This window comes from Maniola hyperantus, chromosome 7, assembly GCF_902806685.2.
Source record: "Maniola hyperantus chromosome 7, iAphHyp1.2, whole genome shotgun sequence".
NCBI lineage: Eukaryota > Metazoa > Arthropoda > Insecta > Lepidoptera > Nymphalidae > Maniola > Maniola hyperantus.
In genome coordinates this window covers 14,356,504-14,373,265 of record NC_048542.1, presented here as the reverse complement: position 1 = coordinate 14,373,265, position 16,762 = coordinate 14,356,504, and the positions used below count along the sequence as shown (strand labels likewise).

Sequence of the window (16,762 nt, the reverse complement as noted above, 5' to 3'; positions counted from 1 at the left end):
GCTTGGCGGCACGGCTTTGCCGGTTGGGTGGTAAGTAGAACCAGACCAGAACAGAGAAAATTTAGAGATTATAAAATACGGGAATCGAATCCGGGACCTCCCACTGATAAGATAACAGAGCTCACCACAGCGAACTCTTAAGAAACTCTTTGTTTACCGTAGGTACACTAATAGCAATAGCAATTTACTAAATACCTAGTTCTTTTCTATCAATAATTTATTGTGGTGCAACATTCCCTAATACCTCTCGCCCTGCCAAGGTACCAAGGGTCACTGGTAGAGATCTCTCATACTTAGAGATAAGTGCTTCCTTGTCCACTTTAATAACTCTTTTTCTCTTTATTGTAAATTTTTTCGGTACAAATTAAATTCAAAAATTAAATAGAGTGTTATATCTATAAGTGTACCTAACACATTAACAAAATAAAACAATTTTTCATTATATTTTACTGATATAATTTTGTACAAATAACGGCGTATAATACATCGGACAGGTCTCACATACAAAACTAATGCTAAGCTATCCGTATGTCACAAGTAAGTAGTACTAAAGTTCTTGCAATTCACGAAGGCGAGTAAACTTTACTTGTGGTTACGTCGTCGTATAAATAGGCATTGCGTAAGTGTGCGTGCATGTCGGACCAATCAGTCGCGAGCAAGCGCTCGCAAACGCACAGATTTAGTGTAGGTACCTTACTTATACCGATACGACTTAAACACAAGCATGAGCCACGCGCCCTCGTGAAATTCAAGAACTATAATTAAAAATAAGCCTTACACAATCTACTCAAAACAAATAAAATAAAATGAGATCATAATAATTATTGTAAACGTTACAAAACTCTGTAAAACTTGTATAAATAAACTGACTAGACAAAGTTATTTTAATTTTCTTTGTGTTTCATTAATTTATTTTCGGGTTCATATAAAATTAAATCTAAATGAAATGTGGAGCGGGTTCATTTAAACGTAACTTAAACTGTTCCAAGGACACTAGTATTTATGCAAATGATATTAAAAATGTAAAATTAAATGAAAGTTTAAGCTAACTAATGACAAATTTTCTGTATAATTCGTTTGCTTTATTTTCCTGATTTATAGTTATTAAAATTTACCCAATGTTTTTTTTTAAATTTTGAAAAATCTCGTACGTCAGTACAGCAATGTGCGTTGTAGTGACTTTTAATTTGTTAAATTAAAATTAAAATAAGCAAAAAGGCCAATATAAAAAATTTACATTAATTACGAAGGTAGGTAGGTACCTACCTATATTTTTTTACATTAATAGCAAAATAAATAAATTTGACTGAGACCATAACGAAGTTAATTATGTTATATATTATAAACAAGTTTTAACCCTGTAAAGTATCTAATTGACAAAAATTATTGATGAAATTAAATCTTATATGAGAAAATATTGTAATTGTTGAATAGGGAAATGGAATTTGTAGGGATATGTTTGATAGTTCTTTCCAGAATAATTATTACTCGATTGATTAGATGATAGCTAATTGCAAATTTTCCTAAAATCATTTTTTCTTTAATTAATATAAGTTTGGAAATATACAGGCTAATTATTTATTGTTTATTTGGTCTGAAAACTATTTTACACATCGCTTTATATTGTTTTACGTATCTACTTAAAAGTATAATATAATAATAATTATAAATTGAATTACTATAAATAGTTTTGTTTTATAATCAATGAAGTTACTTTTATATACTGATAGAGTGAACATGAAATAAATAACACTATTTAAATACATATAAAGCGCATTTGAAAGTACTCTACAGGAGATATATTCTATTAATATGACTAGAATGGTGCTAATGATGTTTCGTTTGTTATTCAGACAAGCAACCACGCAAAAAAAGCAAAATTACACTTAACACTTAATATAAAAGCTCAATAATTTATATATTTTAACGCTATTGTATTAGGAGCTACTTACATTCTTCTAAAAACCACGTTCATATGAAAATTCCGATATACAAACGCTAGGTATGTGTACTTAAAACTATAATTATTATAAATACACTCTCATCGTAACAAATCGTGACCTATGTTTTAAATGAAACCTAATCGATAATTGTGTAACTCAAGACGCGTGCAAATCACTTGTACGACTAGAATTTTATTTAATTTAACATTACAAATAGTATTTTCTCATATCTACTAGATAGTAAAGCACTTCGAAAAGTTCCATTGACAATGGAAAATTAAGGAAAGGAAGTAAAGGAATGTCATTTAAATAGAAGACTTACAGCCGCACTCAGACTCGCTAATCGTTGCTTAAGACTGAGTTAAAACGAGACAGATTTATGTGAGAGATATCACTCTGTCTCGTTTTAACTAAACTTAAGTAACGATTAAGCGACTCTGAGTACGGCTGTTAGAAAATAGATGAGATATTAGGAAGTTAATGTTTTTGCAGCTTAATTTTTGGTAGAGTTTTTCTAAATTGACTAAAGTGTTCCATACAAAATTTAAGCTTAAGTGTGCAATGACATTTTCACACACATATTGTGTTTTATTGCCTCCGATGTTCTATATATTGATATGTCGAGTACGGAGTTTTGTGTAAATAAACAAACATTTAAATTAATTAACTTAAGACGTGTTGTAAGGCAAATCATCATAGTGATAAATCATAGGTACAGCATAAAATACCTTAGGTCCAAAATAACGCCTGCAGATTTCTATCAGCAATTTAAAACAAATACTTAACTTTTTTCTTACAAAGCCTTTTGTACCTATGAATCCTATGATGACTAGCCTTAATTTTTAATAGTTACAATAATTCAATCAATAATTTAATTTTAAACAAATAAATAAATTATGTTCACACTAAATGTAAGTCTAATTGGTGTTTCATTTAAATGAACCAACTAGGTTCATTTAAATGAATATTTGTGTTTTACGGCGTGCAACGGCCTACGTTGTTGGTGATCGTGTGAGGCAATTTGGACAATGATAGTGGTATATCAAAGTCTCCGCTTAATGATATCTGAGAGACGCATCCGATTAATCCGCTTTTGTATTTGCCCATAGTATTCAGTTCTATTGATGGCAGGCCACCTGAAAAAAAATGTTTTTATCTAGAATTAAAAAATAAACATAAATAAAGAGAAACAATTTAATTGGAAAGGTTCTAGGTTAAGTGAGAAATTCTTAAGTTAGGTATACAATTATTAAGTATACAATTTTATTTTGTGATTTAGTAAAAAAGATTTCGAGTTTGAATGAATTGTTGAACGAAGTTGGATGGATTACGACTTCGTGCCTCAAAGTGTATGATAGCCGTCGATCTCGGTTATCATATATTATTATAATGAGTTTATAGTTATAATTCGTTATAAATCTAAGAATTGAAATCGTACTAATTTAGTAGAATCGTATGCGAAAGGATTTGGAAGCGCACTGTATTTCATCCCAAAAAAACACCCACGATTTTATAATGAAAAGGGTCATAACCTTCAGAAACCAGGAATACGACGCAAACGCAGAGGGAGACCAAAACTTATATTTGAACTCTTTGTTCATTTACTATCTAATATTAAAGTATTTTCTTACCTATGTAAAGGCCATTTTCTGTATTCAGTTGTTTTAATTTCCCTGGTGATATTTTTCCGACGGATCCTAAACCATCAACTTCTAGAACGCCTGCTTGTCTATTTCTGAAACAATTTAGCATTATGTAGATATAGACTAGAGGTAAATTGAAACATTTTGAAATATTCAAAGTACTTTACCTCGTCGCTCTGGCTCTGTGCCAAAGTCCATCATCCACTTTCGTGTGATTAGCAATTATAATTACTTCTCCGCTACCTAAATCGTATCTGAAAACCATATTCATTAATTAATTCAAAGCTTTCTCTCTGAATTATTTTAGGGCATCTCTTAAGAACTTCGACATATAAAATATTTGTCTCTAAAGTAAAAAATTCAAAAATGCTCGTCTAGAATCAAAAATTTCGTGAGTAGACAGTACGCGAAGAGCGCAATATAGGGTTTTGGAGAGTGAGCCCTTCAGAATGTCAGACTGATATTAAAGAGGAAAGCAAGAAGGCTAAAGACGATATATTGACGCTCAATGTCACCAGTATATATTTATAGGCTGTGATGCTGCTGCTACTGCTGCTGATGATGATGATGTCAATATCGATGATGACGATGATGGTAACGATCAGTTATCGTATAATGAAATTTTTTCTCTTGTACTCCGTAAACCAGTCTTAGAAAAAGCTGTGATGTAAAGTATGAAGGGACTTATACGAACCTGAATACAAGCACAGAGTTTTCTACAGCAAGAGACAAGAAGTCCCCTGGTGGAGTAACGCGGCCGCTCCACACGAGCAGTCCATCTGAGGATACCGATCTGAATCGGATGTTAATGTCCAGAGTGTAACTCAGTAACCTGTGAAGAAAAAAAAGTTTTACTAAGTCTATTTTTCTGTAGTTCAGATAAAAGGCAAAAAATTCGCATCTAATTTCACGCAAGAACAAGTAGGTAAGCGACGTGCTATGGGCGGCCATTTAGAAGTTCTTACTATGAACAAATAAGACACTTATATAAACACGTTGAAAAACTAAGAAAACTAATTAAGTCTGTAACCTATGCTTAGAAATCATGTCAGACGTGATACTTAAAAGCAAAACTAGGTTTTGTTGAAAAAAACGCTATTTACAAAAAAATATATATCCTACATCGATATTTTGTAAATAGCAGTTCTATGCTTAGCTAGGTAATTTTTTAAATATTGTTTCTTTTTATTTTATCTATTTTATGACCTTTTTAAACGTTGCTTGGATTAAATAAATAAAATCCAAAGTAGTGTGGAAATCTAATTCAAACATTTTTCGATAGCTTACCTTTTTATCGTCTCTTCATCGTCAATATGAATAAAACTGTCTTTACCGCTAAAACTCGGATACGTATTCGTATCTCCCCAATTAATTTCATTCGTGTCCAAATATTTCACTTGCATATAAGTCTGTCCATCGTACATAGGACCTTCCGTCATTATATCATTTTTCTTCTCTATATCGTTTTGAATATGAAGTCGGTTTTTACTAGATGAATATTTCTTTTTCTTGTATTTCTCTAAATGAACATGCTGCGCGTGTTTTTTCGATTTCACTTTGTGGTATTTGTTCTTGAATCCTTTTTTCGCTACTACTGAGTGGTGAATGTCGTTGATTGAGATGTTTTTAGGGTATATAGGTATGTGGTCTAACGTTTCCTTGCATAAAGAGTCACTGAAATGAGAATAATTAAATATGAAAATCATTTAAGTAAAAATAAATGAACCAACACAGTTTTTAGTTCAGTTGCTCCGAGCTCCCATGAATGTCATGTCATTCATATAAAATTTTACCAATTTTGATTACTTAATAATATGATTTACATTTGAAAATTATAGTTCAATTTAGTTTGGTACCGATTAAGTAATGTTTTAAATAAATAAATATAAAAGTATAAAGTTGTATTTACATACGTGCAAGTGCCATTGTGTGTCTGTGCCTCATCGCAGTTGTCGACGTTGACGCCGCCGAGCGCCGCGGACACGACCGACAGCTCCTCGTCATTTATCACGAGCTGGAAATAAAGTTTTTTAATCACTAATTTTGTAAAATATAGCTGAGGCCCGCAGTTTTGTCTACGTGTTTAAATTTCTATTGCCATATTTTTCGGGATTAAAATTATTATGTGCATCTCTAGTTGCAATCTTTCTGCCAAACAGATTGACTAATTTTACCAACGCAGCCGCTAAAATTCGCTCTCAGCGTAAGAGGTTGTAGCAAAGGGGGGGGGGGGGGGGGGGGGGGAGTACATCCCAGCATCACGCACCGGCTGCTGTCCGGCGACTCCACGTGACGTCATCGATCGGTGAGACTCAATACAAAAGTGATACTACTAACATTACCAACCCACCCGCTAAAAGCGCAAGTCTCGGCGGATATGTATGCAGAGCACCTGCCAGCATCGTTGGTTGCCGCAACGTCAAGTGCCTGGCGACCCAACATGTCGTCACCGATCGGTGAGACTTGTATAGTCACAATACAAAGGCGATACTAACCTTACCGACGCACCCACTAAAAGACGTTCTCAGCGCAAGTCTTGGTGGCAAAGGATGAGGAGCACCTCCCAGCATCATCGGCTGCCGCAACGTCAAGTGCCTGGCAACCCCACGCGACGTCACCGATCGTGCTGTGTCGGTCAGACTGTCGTGTGGTCGCACGCGAAGGGACGCGCGACGACCAGATCGGCTGACTGATATGCGATGCCATTTGTTTTGTTCTAGAGGATAGGCTGATCTGAAAATTTAGATTCGTGATACTTAGTTTAAAAAAAATAAAATAGTTCTTTACTTTGGATAATAGTGACAAAGTACAAAATAAGAAAAAATTAGAAGCAACAATCACAATAACAATTATTATTTTGAAGTTAGGTACTATGCCTTTCAACCGGGAATAGGAAGACAAAATAATCCAAAAGTTTTTAAATTCTATATTTTATTTGGGGCTTTTCTTTAAAAAAAAGAATGCCAGCCCCATCGTTCCCTAAAATAACCGTACACATTCAACTTATTTTAAAAATATAAGAACTATCTTAATTTAAAATCAAAAAGCATCCTGGCTGCCTTTAAAGTAGAGACAGCCAGAATACTCATATGGGGATTCCCACAGGTGGCTGACTCACCTGACAAGAGCAATTCCAGACCCAAGATCGAAAGCGAATTCCACAAAGTAATCTCGTAAATGCAATGAGAAAAAGTCGCCATCACCACTCAGATGCTCGGCGTCATATAGTAGTAGACCATCTCCATTAGTTGGTTTGAGAGTTATCTGTAAGGAAGGATACTTAGAGACAGATTAGAAGATTTAACGTTCTAGCCTCTAGGGATCACTGATTCAAGGCTGTTTGAAGCAAGGTGGATATGAATGGCAGCTTATGGTGTCAAATACCACTTAGGTCAGAGAGCCAGCGAAGTACCTTTGGCGCCAAAAAATTCTAAGAAAGAGGGGTGTAGTAAAAAAACCAGGCTGCAATTTTGCCAAAAGGTTAAACTGCTCAGTAGATGTATAGTTTTCTAGTAATATGAAAACAGTTATAATAGCTAAACAATTAACACAATTTTATTATATATATAATTTTATATAATAAACTGAAATATATTGAGTTTTATTAATGAGAAAATTAAAACATGAACACTTAAGTACTCGAAAATTATTGTCGCCAATAAAATAATTGTTTCACGAGCGAAATATTCCCAAAATTTGGGTCACAGCAGTAACAAGGCACCGTTTTAATATCGAGCATTATTGTTTTCGATATTGCTCCACCAATTAAATATAACAACAGCTGGGAGGAAATATATTGAAGTTTCGTTCGGTATTCGCTGTTATCGGACGTTGGAGAAACTTCGCTTGAGCAACTCCGGTTAAACTTTATATAACGCTTCTAAGGAGTTTAATTAAGGGGTATTGTATCTGCTTGTATCGTATAAATTATTTATCTCTTTCATATCTTTTGGTACTATAATAAAAGGGTACAAATATCAATGAAAAATCTTTGGGCAGCATATATTCACTTGGGTCAAACAGGGTAAAATAATTAAGTGAGAGGTTGACCAAGAGAGACATTAGTTTTTCTCCATTTTATAATTATTTTACTTCTTATTTATATGTAAGTATTCTAGTTGTACATAAATGAATTTGTATTTATGTTTTAAATATGTAAACCATTATGTTACAACAGATGACATATTGGAACTAAGTATGTAATTTTGTCTTGTTATTTTTACCTGTATAGCAAGCCACGATTGCGCTGTATTGCCAAGACCAGGTAGCCGAAGATACGACGAGCCATTGAAGCGAGGAACCTGAAATTTGATAACATCAACTTAGTAGCTACTTAAAGAATATTCAATTCAAGTTCAAAGCGCCTGTATTCGAAATTATCTAGTGACTAAGATAAGTGTTCAAATAGTTATTTCAAAGAGAAATACTATTTCAGAGAAAAACAAACGGACGATCAAGATAAATTTTAAAAAGATCTATCTTACCAAGTAAATGAAATAAAACGAATACATCAATCGGTCTAATAAAAATTTAAGAATCACAATGCAAAAATGGACTCTATTTTGATAGCGATCTTATAATAAAACCTAAGTATCCAATGAGATGGAATGCCATTGCAGGAATCCCAGGAATGGTTGAAGAATGCGAGTTGTGCGAATCTAACAATAATATCCATGCATGACCTTCATGTTATTTACAAAAATGATAACTTCTCTAAGCCTCTGTCTCTTTTCTCTAAGCCTCTGTCCTCTTTTCTACACCTATATTCACCTTGCTGGTGAATATAGGTGTAGAAAAATTAACATGCATAAAAGATCTACATGGAGTATCAAAAAGGCGGATAGATCAGAAATACGTGAAACAAAATCTTCGGGAATAAGGAATGTTAACATTATGGACGATGGATGAACACGAAACCCCTAAAGAGTTAAAATAGCAATGACAGTAAGTGAATCTTTAAGTATGAAATATTGTCAATTGTAAAGACGAAAACAAAAAATAAGTGAAAAGAAAAATAAATCAAGTTTTTCATAAGTCAATGTCGTGTACGTTATTTACATCAAAACGGACTTTGCATTTTAAGTAGAAACGCAAAAAGCTCAGTCTGAATCCTTGCAATTTAAATTTAAAGCATTTTTGCCCGAAAGAGCATAGAAAATTTTTCTTTCACTTTTATATTCACGTCATTTTAGCTCATTACCACTGCGACGGACGAAGTTTAAGAAAAAATGTGCGTATAAAGACATCTGAGAACTTCATCTGAAAAGTTCTCAGTGAAGTTTTACTTAACCATTTAAGAAATCATACATATTTCCCACATTTAATACTAAGCATAAACTTAGTAAAAATGTGCGAAATATTTTTGTATTAATCTTGGGAAAACAACTTAACTTAAAAGTACTTTAAGTAAATATCAGTACTTCATTCAAGCACGCAACATCATCTTCGGTATAGAAAACAAAACACATAGGTACCTACTTTGTATACTTTGTTTTTTGTTTGACAGTTCTATACATACGTAAAACTTTACGATAGTTGAAAACTGAGAAGGCTATAAAATAATAAAAGCTCTTACTTGTAATAAAGATTCTACAGAAGTGCAAAAGGTATAATTAATAAGGTAGCGTAGGCTTTGAGCGCAATTAATTACGCCTCTGAAGGGAAAGATTATAATAATCATAATGGCTACGGCCTACGGTAATTGCAAATTATTATTCAAGCTTATTTTTATGAAAAGAAAACCTTTTTAAAGGCCTTTGTGGCAGGCACCGTCTCTTATTGAATTATTTTCTTTGAAAAAATTCCGTTGTTTGTACAAGAATAAATGAATTAAAATCCATGTTAAATGAACCACTTATCATAATATTAAATGGTTCATTTAGGAAATTATGAACAATTATATGTGAACTTCTATATTTACAGTTAGTAAAATGAGTACTTATAAATTGGCTAAGATAACTTTATATAAATTTAATGAAACATGATAGAGCTTTACTAAATTATTTTAGTCCTACTTTATAATTTAAATGAAGTTCACATTTTTTCCTTACCTTTAAATCCAAAGTGATTTCGCATCTCTCTCCCGCGTATCCCAAAGGACAGAGACAGACACGATTAACACATCCTCCTCCGTGCTGACATTCGCAGTCCTTTTTCTTTTCATCATTTCTTAGATCGTTTTCAACATCATTAACTATTGCACTTTTGATGTCATTACTTTTGCTATCATCAATATACTGTTTATCATATTTATCATTAATAAAAACTTTGTCATATTTGTCATCAAATCTAGCTTTAAGATCATTCTTATCAGTTCTACTAGCGCCGATAAACTGTTTGTCATATTGTGGTTTGACGTAAACTTTGTCATCACTTTTCATATCGTCAATAAATTTGTCATATTTGTCACTAAATCTTGCTTTAAGATCATTGCGGTCATCACTTTTACTATTGTCAATGAACTGTTTACTAAATTTTTCATTAAATCGTAATTTAACTTTGTTGTCGTCATTGTTACTATCAGCAATGAATTTTTTATCATATTTATCGTTTTTCTTTAGTTTATGGTCATTTTTCTCCGTACCAATAAACTTTTTATCATATTTATCAACAAACTGTGCTTTAACATCATTATACTTGTATTGTAGTAATGCATTGTCTAGTTTATTGTGATCTTTTGCGTCTCTCATGACGATATCATTGTCTTCGAAGTGAACTATATCGTTTATATCATATATACCATGGATTTCTATGGTCTTTGGTTTCTGTGGTACAGTTTCACTGGTTACTTCGACGTTTGGTCTCCATGGAGCTAGGGTTGGGGCGCATTCGGCTGGAAATAATATTTTAGGTTAATTATAATTATAACGAAATTTTTAACTGAAAATATTAACCTAAAGAGTAATCGTGATGTTCTACTGAAGGTTGGCATGGTAGGAATATTTGTGAATTTACGATTTCTAAATTGGCTTAGGTCTAGTCTCACTGGGAGTAAGTAAAAAAATTAAATACCTCCATAAAAGACAGCAACCTCAAATCAGCTGTTCGATTTGGCGGCCATTGTAAATACGGATGAAAGTGACGCAAACATTACCTACTTCCGTGTGAAAAAAGATCTGACGCTGATCTAGGTATGCCTTAATGATTTTCCTTCACTCCCCGTTCACCAAGATTATAGTCTGTGTCTGTATAGTACGCGACAGGTCGAGATGCCAATCGGGGTATCCCGCACCGGGTTAACGCGGGGACTGTGCGGGGCGTCCCCACGTCGATTGCTATCTTGACCTGTTGCGTACTATACCTAAGTACATAAAACCACGCGAGCGAAGACGAAAACTATCTAATAACATCAAAATTTACAAACACACGGGTTGTAAGCCCCTCATAATATGCAGTGGGGGGTTTCCGTTTAACTACTGTAAAGAAGAGTCGTTTATCACGTCACGACTTAATCCCTAAGTTGCTGCAACGCTGTGGTGCAAAGTTTTATGCACGTCTCATATTGGAAAACATCCAGACGACGACGCGGACGTGAACAATATTATGTTTTTAATATACCTAGTTTGTGTAGCACGGCAAAAAGTAATGTAGAATCGGCCTTTAGAACGACATATCAGCTTTGTAGAGCGTCAGGGCCCTCTTTCCCACTGGGCACTCTGGGCACGTGCCCAGGGCCCACGATCGATAGGGGCCCACTAATCCCTGCCAGATCACTATACTATAACCGACCGACCGATATTTTATTACCAAAAAACATATTTATTTCGATAAAATCAATGGTCAAAAAGGTCCTCTCAAACCTTGGACGATTTAAACAAACAAACGATGGTAGAGATTGTTAACTAGTCCGACACTCGGCGGCTGCTGGATTATTATCTACCTTCTTTGCCTATTCAAAGAAAATAGTACCTACTCTGTCAAGATCATAGGGGCCCCATTATTCTAATGTGCCCAGGGCCTCCAATAGGTTAAAGATGGCCCTGTAGAGCGTTGTCTCTGACCGCAGTCACCCATACCTATATGACGTTTTATCGGTCTCAACGACAGAGACAATGCTCTAAAAAATCCGCTAACTCCTTCTGAAGGTCGATGTACATTATTTTCTGCCGCGTACTTGTACACTGTGTAAAATTGTTAGAGTGTTTCGTCACTCGAAATCTATGAACGTTTTCGAGCTGAGCTATCTCGTACCTATTGGTACATACTAAGCCTACTGAAGTCCCAAAGGTTTATTTACCCGGGAAGCCTGATCTAATTAGTAATGTCGTCCTAATGAATATCATTCGTCACTCCTCGCGTGTAGGCACCGACTAATGAGAATGGATCGTGTTATATCACGCACTAAGGGCTAACGCATACCGACGGAGATGTAGCTGGTAATAGCTCATTACTCATTAGGTAGGTACTAATGAGCAATGTCAAACTGAAAAAATATATATGGACGAGACACAAAGGACGTGCGGCACGCTTGGGCGCACCTCATGGGCGGTTACAGGTCGCGCTTCGTCACCCTTGTCACAGAATATAAAATTACTATACTAGGGTCTACCGGTGTGAATTGCGCCTTAGAAAAGATGCGCACTATTCCTTAGAACGCGATTCAATAATCCATACTAAGTAATATTAGTGTGTCTGTCTGCTAGCTTTTTACGACCCATCTTACATCTGTTTATCCGATTTTGATGTACTACAGAAATAGCTTGCATCCCAGAGAAGGACATGGGCTATTTTGTATCCCGGAAAAATTAAAGATTTCCCTCGGAATGTTCAAAAAACCTGAATCTATGTTGACGACCTCCCTGGCGCAGTGGTAAGCGCTGTGGTCTTATTAGTGGGAGGTCCCGGGTTCGATTCCTGGCAGGGATTTGGAATTTTATAATTTCTGGTCTGGTCTGGTGGGAGGCCTCGGCCGTGGCTAGTTACCACCCTACCGGCAAAGCCGTGCCGCCAAGCGATTTAGCGTTCGGGTACGATGCCGTGTAGAAACCAAAGGTTTAATAAAAACTGCCATACTCCTTCCAGGTTAGCCCGCTCCCACCTTAGACTGCATCGTCTCTTACCATCAGGTGAGGCAAGTCAAGGGCTAACTTGTATCTGAATAAAAAAATAAAAAAAAAGAAGTTGCGGGCAACTTCTGTTTAGTATAGAGATAGCTTGCATCCCAGAGACGGATATAGGCTTATTTTTATCCCGGAAAATCAAAGAGTTAACGGCGGCATCATCTAGTATGCAGATAAATATCAGCTCTAGATCGCCCTGACCGCCAATTTGTCCACAAACTCCGAATCCCTTTGGAAACTAATGTTTTTGTTCTAAAACTTTTAAACTCTTTCCCACTAAGTCCGCGTAATTCCGAATACCCACATACTCCGCAGAGGAGGGTTCGTTATTTATGGGCTTCATCTCGCCGTGATTTATAACGCGACCTTATTTCGAGCCGCCATTGATAAACCGTATGTTATTTCCAATATTGACAGGTTGACGCACCTACTACGATGTCATCAACATGTTGGATAGAAGCAGGCGTTACTTTGCGGAAGTCCATGATATAGAATGAACCAAAAGCTTAATTTGCCATAATCCGCTGAAACAGGTCGAATCTGTATCATGCAACATGCAGCATGCGAAATGCACCACCCGCCCTCCCACTGCTAACCATGCAGGAAAAAGCAGCCACTAGGCAAGCAATACGCACCACCACCACGCAGCACTACACAAATCCCAAAACACATTGTAAGGTCTACATCTCCTGAGAATGCTCCGGTGTCGGGGCGAAACGTGCGTCGAGTGTGTTTTGGGATTTGTGTGGTGCTGCGTGGTGGTGGTGCGTGCTGCGTGCTTAATGACTGCTTTTTCCTGCGTGGTTAGCAGTGGGAGGGCGGACGGTGCATATCGCATGCTGCATGTTGCATCATACAGATTCAACCTGTTTCAGCGGATTATAGCAAATTAAGCTTTTGGTTCATTCTATATCATCAACTTGATCAACCCGTAGAGCAGATATAGGTCTCCTCTCAGAATGGAAAGGAGTTATGTGCGTTTCAAGAATAGGCTAGTTGACACTTTTTTTAAGTTGGTCTTAAATGGTTAATATTTGTCCTATTAGATCAAAAAAATTAACACTATATTTTTTTGCGCCCTAAAAACCGTAAAACTTTAATTTAAAAATATTTTTTTCTTAGACAGGTGAAAACACTGTCGGCCATGTTTGGCCCATAGATTATCTGTGCTCTGCCGTCATGCATTTGTAAACAACAGCATAACCTCCCAAAGTTTAATAAACATGACTTCTATACTAGTTTACATGAAAAATATAGTAATTATCGTTATTGTATCATCCGAGAATGTAAAAAACGCATCGATAAAGACCACAGGAAAGTTGTTGATTAGAGTGCCCAGTGAAATAAATATACGTAACACGCGAAGACTTGCTTAAAGGGATCCTATATGACAAAGACTTCAACCCAAATTTATTTTTGCAAAGATCAGTTTGTTGTAAGTCTTACTTAATAACTTATTCAATTTATAAAGAGAAAACGATATTTTTTTACGTTTACTATGAGTTTTTAGAAATATATAAAAACTAGCTTATGCTCGTGACTTCGCCCGCGTGGACTTCATAAATTTCAAACCCCCATTTAACCCACTCAGGGGTGGAATTTCAAAAAATCCTTTCCTAGTGGATACCTTCTCTTTACCTACAAAGAACACACCCACCAAATTTCATGTATCTAGGACCAGCTGTTTAGATGTTTAGGCTGTGCGTTGATATATAAGTTAGTCAGGACTTTAAATTTTATATATATCGATACTACGTTAGTCCCCGCGTGACATAGGGATGACATTTCTTTGTTTACATATTTAATGACATCACATCATGGCTGACAGCGTTTTCTGCGTTTCAAATAAAAATAAAAACTGTATTTTTTAAAATTGGTTTTATATATCCATCCTGCGTTTTTTAAAATTGTTATTGATATATTTCGTTGTCTTAAGCAAAATACTATAATAAATAATCATTTATTGGACGAAATTAGATATGAGTCAAGAAGCCTATTGCAAGCAATTAAATACCTAGCTATTACTTACTTTAACAGTACAGGAAAATATCGTGGGGAAACCTGCACGCCTGAGAGTTCGCCATAATGAATGAATGAATGAATGAATGAAAAATGATTGAATGAATGAATGAATGAATATAATTTTAATGTACACCACAAAATTGTCTCACTGATGTTTCACTGGCATCTACTTACACTCATATACCACTTCTATATTCTAAATTCTATGGCCTGACGTAACAGATAGCAAGTGTATTGTGACGTCACAGAACAAGTGCAATCGTCGAGTCAGCGGGGGATGTGTGACTGTGGGAGGCGGACAATTTATGTCGATCGGGATTGAAAATGCAGAGTTTCCACTTGTATATTACTTTGTAACGATTTTTCAATCGCTCTTTGAAGTTAGAAAAGATTTATTGGAGCAACCTTTTCGTAACCATATTGACAATATTTATCTACATTTATATGTTTTTTATTCAGATACAAGTTAGCCCTTGACTGCAATCTCACCTGGTGGTAAGTGACGACGCAGTCTAAGATGGAAGCGGGCTAACCTGGAAGGGGTTTGGCAGTTTTTAACAAACCCATGCCCCTTTGGTTTCTACACGGCATCGTACCGGAACGCTAAATCGCTTGGCGGCACGCTTTGCCTGGTGGTTAATACGTCGGCCTTCTTTTCGGAAGGTGGGAAGTTCACTAATACAGTGAAGGAAAATATTGCGAGGAAACCTGCATGCCTGGAAGTTCTTCATAACGTTCTCAAAGCTGTGTGAAGTCTGCCAATCCGCACTTGGCCAGCGTGGCTGACTATGGCCTAAACCCTTCCCATTCTGACACCAGCTTCCAACCTTGCGTGATATTGCGGACGGATGCGGACCAGCCCGCACCGACGCACCTAAACTAACGTAACCCTTTCTTCTTCTGAGAGGAGACCCGTGTTTAGTAGAGGGCCGGAGATTCAATTAAATTAAATTCAATTAATTTATTTCTTTACAAATAATTCCAATAATATTATGCTAGTTTAACAATAAATGTGATGCTGCCAAAGGAGTGCTTAGACGATCGATGGATTGATCATGAAAATTGAAAATTAAAATTCAGTAAGGCACTCGTTTCTCGCTAATCGTTGGCGATCGGACAACGGCCTAAAGAAGATAATATTTGCTGATAAAAAAATTCGTAGTAGGTAAAAATTCATCCCGGATTTCCGGGAGGGCCCGCAAAGGTTTGATGGAATCAAAGGGCTGTCCCTGGGCTGTCCTGAAGGGCTCTAAAGCCGGAACAAAGAGGTTTTCATTTCGCGATGTTTAAATGTTTTTGTTTTCCCTTTATAAAGGAAGCACATCAATCAGTCACCGAAAAAGTCGCAGATTATAAAAGAAAACGCTGTCGGATTTAGTAGGTAAGTATTTTATAGGTATACGTTATAACTCCCGCAAATTGCTATTGCGCTGAAACCATGTCTCATTAACATCGAAATGACGTCATTTTGATGTCATTTGACGTAAGTATATTTAAGTAAAAATATACCATGAGCTCGAAACTTCAGTCTAGTGCTGGCGTCACTAAAATGGCGGCCAAGAGCATTAGCAATTTGCGGGACTTATAATGTTTTTTGTTTGATAATACAGAATTACATTCTACAAATAACAACATTGTTACTTCGAGCGCTGTTAGAATTGCGATATCTCAAGAATTGATTCTTAGAAAAAAGTGTATGAACAATTTTTGTAGATGCTTTGTGATTTAAAATCTTTGCCTGGACCTATTTTTGATAAAACTTAGCGTTTGTTATGAGAAAACTCTAAAAACCCGAAATTTGTAACTTTTGACCTTGAATAATTTTTTTTAGTAGATATGGGATCGATGAGGACTTTTGATAACCAATATTTAGCTCTGTAAGAATTATTGCAAACCTTTCAATATTTGTCTGGCTAATTTGACCGGACTATTAGCACCGGCGTGCTTTGATCAAAAACTTAAAATTGTTGGTAAAATAAAAATACACATTAACCGTATGAATTTTCCTCAAACTTTCTTAAAAGTTCTATTCTTCAATACTGAGGTAACAAACGCGAGGTAAGTATCAAACTTGCTAATAAGATTCTCGATGGAA

The 16,762-nt window shown here is 35.7% G+C and overlaps 1 protein-coding gene across 2 annotated transcripts in view; it reads right to left on the bottom strand.

The window, feature by feature from the left end:
• Positions 1-432: 432 nt before the first annotated feature.
• Positions 433-16,762, bottom strand: part of LOC117983570 (pikachurin-like) — a 137,218-nt gene continuing 120,888 nt past the window's right edge. For both annotated transcript variants that reach the window (XM_069499954.1, XM_069499955.1), the window contains exons 9-18: positions 9,637-10,418; positions 7,810-7,887; positions 6,705-6,850; positions 6,082-6,319; positions 5,500-5,600; positions 4,874-5,260; positions 4,281-4,418; positions 3,754-3,840; positions 3,575-3,678; positions 433-3,079 (exon numbers count right to left, since the gene is read on the bottom strand). In XM_069499954.1, the coding sequence (XP_069356055.1) occupies positions 2,919-3,079; positions 3,575-3,678; positions 3,754-3,840; positions 4,281-4,418; positions 4,874-5,260; positions 5,500-5,600; positions 6,082-6,319; positions 6,705-6,850; positions 7,810-7,887; positions 9,637-10,418 (2,222 nt within the window). In that variant the 3' untranslated portion in view covers positions 433-2,918. The remainder of the gene's footprint in view (positions 3,080-3,574; positions 3,679-3,753; positions 3,841-4,280; positions 4,419-4,873; positions 5,261-5,499; positions 5,601-6,081; positions 6,320-6,704; positions 6,851-7,809; positions 7,888-9,636; positions 10,419-16,762) is intronic.